General features: G+C 38.2%; 1 protein-coding gene across 1 annotated transcript; it reads left to right on the top strand.

Annotated features, from left to right (window-relative positions):
* Nucleotides 1-8,107: 8,107 nt before the first annotated feature.
* On the top strand, nucleotides 8,108-10,123 carry LOC143305564 (uncharacterized). The gene has a single exon (XM_076689645.1). The coding sequence runs from the start codon at nucleotides 8,476-8,478 to the stop codon at nucleotides 9,739-9,741; it is 1,266 nt and encodes a 421-aa protein (XP_076545760.1). The 5' UTR covers nucleotides 8,108-8,475; the 3' UTR covers nucleotides 9,742-10,123.
* The last annotated feature ends 233 nt before the right edge of the window (nucleotides 10,124-10,356 follow it).

The raw sequence follows: 10,356 nt of genomic DNA, 5'->3' as shown, positions 1-10,356 counted from the left end.
ATATAGTTCTTATTCCTACACATTCGTACTTCGGAAAAACATTTGATACATATCGGAGTACCATATCGGGACATATTATTTAAAAAAAAAAATAACCTTAGGCATTCGATTTGTAGGAATATTCTTCCCTTGGTTATGTTATATTACAAGAAATGTATATATAATATTTGGCTGAAGGAGTTAGGTCATTCATACATTTCCTAGGTGATGTATGCAGTATCGTATTTTATACTTTGGCGGTGGCATACATAATATAGCTATCGCAGCATCCGTGTGTCATTTAGATGTATGCGAAAAGTGATGTAGAATAGCATGCCGTTAGTTGGATGCAATAACTGAGGTGGGGCTGAAATCAGTTTCTGTTCGGTCTAATTTTCGATGAAACGTTGACTGTTTTACCAACGCGGAATTCGGATTTCGGTCTCGACGCTCGCATAGCCTTAAGGTGATAGCTATATTATGTACGCCACCGCCAAAGTATAAAATACGATACTGCATACATCACCTAGGAAATGTATGAATGACCTAACTCCTTCAGCCAAATATTATATATACATTTATTGTAATATAACATAACCAAGGTAAGCCTGTATGTACATCGTTAGTACATACACAGGATAAGTAATAGGGGAATAAATGACAAGAATGTAAGTAGATAATGAAAATATTTATTATAAAAATTAACTAATACTAATACTAATAATAATAATAATATAATAATAAGTATAATAATAATAATAAAATAATGAAAATATAAATACAATAATAATAAAATGAAATGAAGAAAAATATACAATAATACTAAAATGAAAAAAAAGAATACAATAATGTTGAAACAAATTTTTTAATGTTTTCCTGAAATAAAACAAATCATATTTTTATATTATCTTTCTCATTATTACATATTATACATATATTATCGTCGTACTTACTTCAAATGTGCCGCCTACACTCGCAGCATCGGCCCGGCACCTGGCACTTGCAATATACTCTACTGCGGCCCGCACCGCAGTTATGCGGAATGCATCCGCATGGGCCGGCAGTACAGTAATTGCTGCCGTGTCCGCGACCGGGCCTTGCCTCCCGCCTTAACCGGTTGATTTCACGGCGGTGTTGCCGTATTATTCTCTGTCTTTCTCTCCTGTATGTCTGGAAAAATAAATATGATATTATTCATAAACAGTGGATAGAAGAAGGAAGTAACATAGAAACATGAACGTAAAAAAACGACTTACGATATACTCATCTGGCTCGTATAAATCTACTAGCGGTGATCGGTGATAATTTTGCGGCTGCTGTGCCTGTGCCGTCTGTTGTGGCTGGAAAAAAATATTATGTTATTATATATAAATAAAGAATATCAGAAATCGTACAAACAGGAACGTAAAAAAAACGACTTACTATATATCCAGCATGTTGTTTTATATGTTGTAACTGTTCTATTTTCATTTGTATTTCATGTATTTGTTGCTGCAGCTGCAGCAGCGGGTTCGGCTGCAGTTTCCGCGGTTCTTGTGGCTGCGGTTGCGGTTGCCTCGGTTCCTGCGGCTGCGACTGCGGTTGCGTCCGCAACCGCAGTTGTTGTACCTATTGCTGCAGCTGCAACAGCATTTCCGGCTGCGGTTGCGTTGCTTCTTTTTTATCATCTTTAGCATCTAAAAAAAATTGAATAATATGGGTGATACTCCGTAAGACAAAAGCGTGAATGTGTTAGTGAATGTATGTGTGGCCAACTTCACTGCGACAAATATAACAGACGATTATTTTAATGCAAGAATTCTTGCAGAAACCGTTGCAATAGTCGTCTGTTTCATTGTCTCTGGGATACGCGTCTAGAAAAGGCAATTTTCTAACTTTTTCATTTCAGCCTGTGATGAAAGTTTAAAATATGACATTTGTAAAAAATATGTTATGTGTATGCTAAAAATTTTAATCGAGATCGGTCAATGCACTGAGAAGTTACAAGCAATTTATTTCTGAAAATCGTGTCTTTCCATCTAAGAAGTCGCAATTCTCTGAAATTTTTGACCGATCTCGATTGAATTTTTAGCGTCCTCATAACATAATTTTTACGAGTCATATTTTAAATTTTCATCACAGGCTGAAATGAAAAAGTTAGAAAATTGCCTTTTCTAGACGCGTGTCCAAGAGACAATGAAACAGACGTCTATTGCAACGGTTTCTGCAAGAATTCTTGCAATAATTGTTGGAATAATCGTCTGTTATATTTTTCGAAATTTTAAGCATGCACATAACTCATTTGAATCTACGAAAGACATATTTTAAATTTTCATTATAGGCTCCCATAAACCCACTGTATATGAGACAAATAAAAAAATATTTTTGTTACAAATGGTCACCTTACTATAATTATCAATGACACTCACGAAGTAAAGAAAACAAGAAACACTTACTGTCTCCTTGTAAATCCATTTTACAATCCTCGGAAACAGTCCTTCTGCTCCAAGTTCAACGACGCCAGTGAAATTGGAAAACGAGAGCGCGTTGACGCTTCGCTTTTTTTTTAGAGCGTTGCCATGGCTGTCGTTATTTATTTATTTCTAACAAAAAGGCCTCTTCGCATAGAAGCCATACATATATATGACATCTTCGCATAGAAGACATACATACATATATATTATTGATAAAATTTCCAAGCATTTGTGAAAAAAATAACCACAAATGGGAAATAAAAAAAATACCAGGAGAAGACTCCCTCAAAAAAGCTTATAGAAAACTGTAAGTGCTAACAATTTATATGTACATTTCAGTAACTTGTGTGAATTGTCCTACATTAGTTTTACTTTGCAGGCGACGGAAAGAATGGGAATCGTCGACAACGACGATTCAAGCTGATGCAGTTTTCGAAGACAAATATTTCCAAAATAAAGATGATGCGGGGCGCATCCCTGAATCGAAAAACGTCCTATTCGCAAATAAGGATTTTGGGCGCATATCACAAAACGTCCTTCGCGAAAACGACGAAACTGTCGTTGTACAATGCGATTCTACAAGTGTGAGACCCACTGTAGTAGTACAAAACGTCCTGGACGATAGCGACGATAATCTCGTCGTAGACGTCGGACACGAAGATACAGGACGTATTTCTGAAAATGTGCCAGATGGCCGCCGCATTGTTGACGTTCAGTTCTTTTGGAATGAAATACATAGAACGTTCGACAATCATGCGCGAGGTATTGAATGTCATTTTCGCGATTGGAAAATGATCGGTAGTCGCCAGCATGGGTGTCTGACACAGTTTTTCTTCAAGTGCCAAATGTGCAATTACGAAGATACTGTTTGGTCGGAACCTATGAATTCAGATATAATGAATGTAAATGAGGCCACGACAACCGCGACTGTTACAGTCGGAATCGGCTATGCACAATTAGAAGAATTATGCGCCGCCCTGAACATGCCCTTCATGGCTGAAACGACGTACCGGAGGTACCGTGAAAAACTTGTAGATCAGTTTATGAAAAGCGCAATGCATACCATGCAGGCAGCCGGTGAAGAAGAAAGACGATTAGCTTTTGAAAACAATGAAGTCGTCGACGGTATCCCATATATAACTGTCATAGCGGATGGTAGCTGGATGAAAAGATCGTATGGCACGAATTATAATTCACTTTCCGGTGTCGGTGCCGTTGTAGGTTTCCGCACAGGAAAAGTTCTGTTTATCGGCATACGCAATAAATACTGCACAATATGTGATATAGCAGAACGAAAAGCTACATCCCCAAAATATCATAAATGTTATAAAAACTATGATCGTTATGCCAGTTCTAGTAGCATGGAAAGTGATGCTATTGCTGAAGGTTTCAAATGCAGCATTGAAATGCATGGATTGATATATAGAACGGTTGTTGCCGACGGTGATAGTAACGTATATCATACTATTGTAAATAACAGACCTTACCGAGAGCAAAAAGTAACCGTTAAAAAAATTGAGTGTACCAATCACTTACTTCGTAATTTATGTAAAAAGTTGAGACACGTTGCTGAAAAAACGCAAACGAAGGGTCACAGAGATCGTGGCTTTGTTGCGTACCGAAATATAATTAAAAAAAATATTTTAAATATTCGTAGAGCTGTCGTTTTAGCAGTCAATGCGCGAAAACAAGAAACAGGGCCTCAGCATATCAAAGCTAGAGAACTTCAGAAGGACATTTTAAGTATTCCTAGCCATATATTTGGTGAGCACAAGGAGTGCAATAGCCGCAGCCATACGTGTATGCGTGATGAAAACAGAGCTGAGAAAAATTACGTTCCATCTTTGAAATTGTACGGTCTGTACATCGAAGTCGAGAAAGCCATACGATTCCTCAGTTGCTATTCGGATTTTTTGTTAATGAATGTGACAAACAATCCCGCAGAAACATTTAATTCAATTATCTGCAAAGAGATTGGTGGAAAACGTATTAATTTTGGTGCAAGAGGTTCCTACAATGCTCGAGTTGCAGGAGCTGTTACGCAATACAATACGCAGCAAGTACTTACAGAAATGCATAAGAACATGTGTAAAACCGTTCCACCACTAGTACAGAGATTGGAGGAACGGCGGCAGAGAAAAGTTGCGAAAACGAAAGAATTGCGAATAACCCATGGCAAGAGAAGGAAATTTAAGTCGGTGCAAGGAACGGATAAATATTATGGTCCAAACTCGCAAAGACCAGATCTTCCGAGTGATATGCTGCTTCAACTTCGCAAGGAACATTTTGAAAAGCTTGCTGACAATGCAAAAAATCGTACAATAATAGAAACGAACACAAGAGAGCAAAACGATTCAGATTTATGGAGAGCTTTAAAAGAGGAAATGCTAACTGCTTCGAATTTTGGAGCAGTATGTCGCATGAGACAAACAACGTCCTGGCCGTACAGAAAGCGAACACAAAGAAAATTTAGAAAAAGTTTGTGCGAGGCTGGAAGAATGCGGATTAAGAATCAATAAAGAAAAAAGTAAATTCATGCAAGATAGAATCGAAATCTTAGGCTACGTTATAGAACGGGTTACACAAAGCGAAGTCAAAAGTACGCGCAATGATAGATGCTCCCCAACCAAAAAATCACAAAGAACTAGCTTCTTTCTTAGGATTAGTAACGTTCTACTCTAGATTTTTGCAAGACAGGTCAGCAAAACTAACACCGCTATACACATTATTAAATAAAAAAGAATTCGAATGGGATCAAGAATGCACAAGTGCGTTCGAATGGGTAAAAGATGAATTGCTCTCACCTCGTATATTAGCGCATTATAACCCGAACGAGCAAATAGTCTTAGAATGTGATGCGTCAGACTACGGAATTTCCGCTATACTTTCTCATAGGTATAAAGACGGCACTGAAAAACCAATCGCATACGCGTTAAAGAGAATTGGGAAAAAAGAAATGAGCCGCGCGATAATTGACATGGAAGCAATGGCTATAGTCTTTAGATTTAAATGATTTTACGAGTTCATTTTCGGAAAAGAAATTATTTTAAGAACGGATAATAAAGCGTTACAGATGATCCTAGGGCCGCGTAAAGGGATTCCAATAACAGCCGATAACCGATTTCAAAGATAGGCTTATTTCCTTTCAGGATTTCGCTATAAAATCGAACATGTCAGATCCCAAGCGACTGCAAATTGTGATGCATTGTCTAGACTCCCCATCGAAGACGAAGGAAATGATATTTTGTTATTAGAACTAGAACCTGATTTTTTACATGTAAACTTTTTTGAAGAAGGAATTAAAACTTTTGATTACAAAATGTTAGCCACTGAAAATAGGGAAGATAAAACAATTAGCGACGTAATTAAACATGTATTAAATGACGAAAAACATTATTACTCAAAACGATTAGAATTAACAGTCGAGAAAGGATGTTTATTTTGGGGCCTAAGAGCCGTTATTCCACAAAGCATGAGAACCTTAATTTTGAAGAAATTACATGCCACACACCTAGGAATTGTAAAGATCAAAATGTTTGCTCGCTCGTATGTTTGGTGGCCAGGAATAGATTCGGACATAGAAGCTTTAGTGAATAGATGCAAAATTTGTCTAATTCAGCATAAGAAGCCGCCGCATACGCCATTAACAACATAGCCATGGCCGACAAAGGCATGGAGCCGGATACATTGTGATTTTGCAGGACCATTCTATGGGAACATGTATTTAATTATAATTGATGCGTATTCCAAATGGCCGGAAATAATTAATTTTAAGAATAACACAAAAGCGTACAGACTAATCGAGGAACTCGAAGGGTTACTTGCAAGATTTGGGTTGCCGTTACATTGTGTTACGGATGGAGGACCACAATTTAGAAGTGTGGAATTCCACGAATTCCTCATAAAAAACGGGGTAAAACATACTTATTTGCCCCCACACTATCCGGCGACTAACGGGGCCGCTGAAAACTTTCTGCAAACATTTAAAGATAAAGTCTCAAAAATCGTTCAAGGGGGAGAGACGCTGGACACAGCGGTCGATATGTTTTTGTACGATTACCGTAGTATCGAGCATTGTACCACACGTAGGAGTCCAGCATTCTTGATGTATGGTCGCGAGCTGAGAACTCGGTTCGACCTGTTAAAACCGAATGTAGCGGAGACTGTTGAAGATAAGCAACGTGCACAGATCGTTAACAGACCCGGTAAACGTAAGGGAGAGATAGCGGTAGGTGAAGACGTTATGGTAAATGATTACAGGGTAAGAGCCGATAAACGAACGGCCGGTAAAATTGTGAAACAAACTTCGCCATCTACATATGCTGTACGAACCGACCAAAATGTAATCCAAAAGCGCCATGTTGACCAAATAATAAAGGGTAGAGCGGATGAACCGATTTTGCGCCGCTCCCCGCGCCTCAACAGAATTCGAATTAAAAAGGCGGGAGAGTTGTAATGTATTGAAATACGTGACATCACGGAGCCACGTGATGTACTGTGCGTTGCAGCTAAGTTGCCGTCCAATCAAATTCATTGACCTACCTCCAGTCACACGTATTATGTTTATTGGCCGAGGCTCTTACATCCACAAATCTATCGCGTGACGAACGTCGCTAAGGACAGACATTGAAACAGAATGAGATGAAGCGATTGAGAGCGACGATTCAAACGCATTGGCGTAGACGTAGATTCGGGGTTTACATTATTTAGAAAACAGGAGAGTTTTTACACTTTCCATAATGTAATTTCCATAAATTTTGCATAATAACAACTGTTATCAAGAACGAGTATTATAAAAAATCTATTAATATCTCGAAAAAATTGCATGTTTATATATTTAAATACATCTTCCGCGAATATGAAAATTTTACGCCTATGCAATCTGGCCGCTCACTTCTCAAGTTACGGGCTCCTGGAGGGGATTAGGTGGAGCAAACGCACAGTCCCCTTGCCCCGCTGACGGTTCAGTTTGCTGGTGCTCGGCAACTTAAGCTGCAACGCACAGTACACGAGCACGGGCTATGTAGCGCGGAGCGGGGACGCCGAACGTGAGCAGTGCCGCATCAGCTAGAAACTGATCTAGACCTACGACCCATGTATACGAGTCTAAATAAAAATTAAGTATCCGCGACCTTATTACCCGGACATTACAGATAAAACTATTTAACATATTAAAAGACTTACTCATACGGAAAAATATAAAAATCTTCAGCATTTCAAGACACATTAAAATATAAAATATAAACTGGCATGAAATAGAGGAAATATTAAAAAACACCTTTAATAAAACAAACATTAAAATAATAATATGCTAAAACAGTATCCAAATCGTAAAACCCGAAAAAAGAGATAAAATATTCGACCAATTCCACTCCACAAAACCAGGAGGTCATTCAGGCGTAAATGGAACATATAATAGAATAAAAGACAAATTCTTTTGGGAAAACCTAAAACAAGATATTCAAAAGCCATAAGCCATTTTAGACATAAGCCATAAAAATTGTAAATCCATACACAATACCGGAATATTTAGATACGACAACTTTCATACAACCGCAAATTTAAAAGTAAACTCCACAAAATCCGTAGGAATAAGCCTTGCAGGAAACGCAATAGAGAGCTCGTGTACAGGAGCGTCCTATTCCGATAACTACGGAACATGGAATAAAGTATATGTACAGTGCACCGATGAGATGTTGCGGAGGCTAAGGAGTGACTCCTCGGTCTGTCCCGCCTAGTCCCAACGTCGTTACGCACCCACACCACTTGACTTTGCGGTGTGCAAGCGGCGGGCTTAGTATGTGTCAGCGTTTCGACCAATAACGCGCGACGGTCTAGAATGCGTGTGCATTAGGCGTGACTAGAAACCTCTGACCAATCGTACCCGCATTCCTTAGCCTCCGCAACATCTCATCGGTGCACTGTACAGGGCCTTATAAAAATTACGCTAATAGAATACACCGCGCAAGTTAGTCTTAATAACGATAAATTACGCTTAGCATCAGGAACAGTCTGTAAATTTTCGGACGAACATTGTATCGACATGGAAGAAGGACACACCTTCTGGTCAGCGTTACCGAGAGAAGATTGTCTTAAAACTAAATACGACGTATTATACCGAGGTCCGGTAACAAAACTAACATCTAATAATCGCGAAACATTATACACAATAGAAACAACTGACATCTCATTCGCGCTAGCAGCGAAAGGAGACATCAAAACTTGTAATAGAATACTAACGAAAACCGAACACCCAAAATTAATTATATACGAAAGAACACGAAACAATATACTATTCGATAATGACGCACAACCGTCAAAAGAAATATTAAACCTAGACATTCTCACATACACTAACTCAAAATTCGTATACGTAAAAAAACACTTCAGGGCTCAAATACAAAATTTATACCTGGATATTTTAAGCGAAAGATGCAAATTAGAGAGAAGAACAATCTATAATTCCCTATCCATAGCCTCTATTTCACCAGACGAATTTGCGTACAATCTAATGGAAAAACCAGGATACATTGCTAGGATTGCAGGAGAGGTGGTACATATCATAAAATGCACGCCAAAAGAAGTACAATTATTTCACACAGACAAGTGCTACACGCAGTTACCAGTAACCTCCGGGAACCAAACACGATTTCTAACATCTAAAACACACATATTAATGAAGTCAGGAACGCAGATAGAATGCAATACAATTATTTCACAATATTACAAATTGAACAACAATTGGATAGCACTAACACCAACACCAAAGAAAGCGCAAAACCCAGGAATTCTAAAGCCAAATACGAACATCTCCTGGGAGTACAAAGAAATAAATTCATTAGCATCAAGCGGAATTTATTCACAAAAAGACCTCCAAGAACTCCAACAGCACATCATGTTCCCCCTAGAAAAATCAGCCTTGCTGAACACAATAGCGAGGGGCATGCTAGGAGAAGAAAGTGTACAAGGGGGACTAATCAACAACCTTTTTACGGAGAACACGCTATCACATATCGCAGAAAATACGTGGAATAAATTCGTGGAAAAATTCATCAAATTTGGTTCAATTAGTTCGGCAATAATAATGATTCTCATAATCATTCATATCTGCAAGCTAATAATCGACACGATTATAAGAGGATATACGCTACACACACTATATGGATGGTCCATACAGATACTGGGAGCCATCTTCAGCTCAATCACATACTTACTAGTATTGGGGAATTCTGTTTTTCCCCTATACGACACGCGGTTGGAGAGCGACGGAGGCGCCACCGCTTCTCGGCTACTACGCACTAACCATTAACGGAGACAACGAGCCGCGAGCTGTATTTTTTGTGTGTTTCATTAAACTTATTATTAAAGCCTTTTTATTGCATCACTAGTTTGGTTGTCGTTTTGAAACTCCCTTCGATACTCCTACTCCCCAACTAGTGACGTTAAAGAACAACAAGAATATTAGAAAGCTTCCAAAGAAAAGACATCTAACTAGAAACGAAGATATCGAATTGAATGAAATAAAAATAGAACATCCGAACAGCTTGGAATGGAGAGCATTACCACCCGTTCCACTACGACCACCTGCAATTAAACCACCTGTACCGCAACCAATAACGCAGAAACAGATACAAGTCTTTACGCTGGAAGAATTGAACTAAAAATATGGAATTCAGGGAATACGCATAAATAAACACGCGCAAATTCAAAATAAAATAAAAATTTATTCAAAAAAATAAAAGGAGAAGTATTTACAAAATAACAATGTACAATAAAATCCTTACGATAAATATTTATTCAGAAAAAGGAAGGGGAGGATACAGTAAACAACAAGTTATGATAAAAGAAATTTATTCAAAAAACAAAACAAAAAAATATATAGATAACATGATAATATCAAAAAATTAGTGCGTACAATCTTCTT

The sequence above is a fragment of the Osmia lignaria genome, chromosome 8 (assembly GCF_051020975.1).
Source record: "Osmia lignaria lignaria isolate PbOS001 chromosome 8, iyOsmLign1, whole genome shotgun sequence".
Classification (NCBI taxonomy): Eukaryota; Metazoa; Arthropoda; class Insecta; order Hymenoptera; family Megachilidae; genus Osmia; species Osmia lignaria.
The sequence above is the reverse complement of the archived record's forward strand: the minus strand, read 5'-3'. Positions and strand labels throughout refer to the sequence as shown.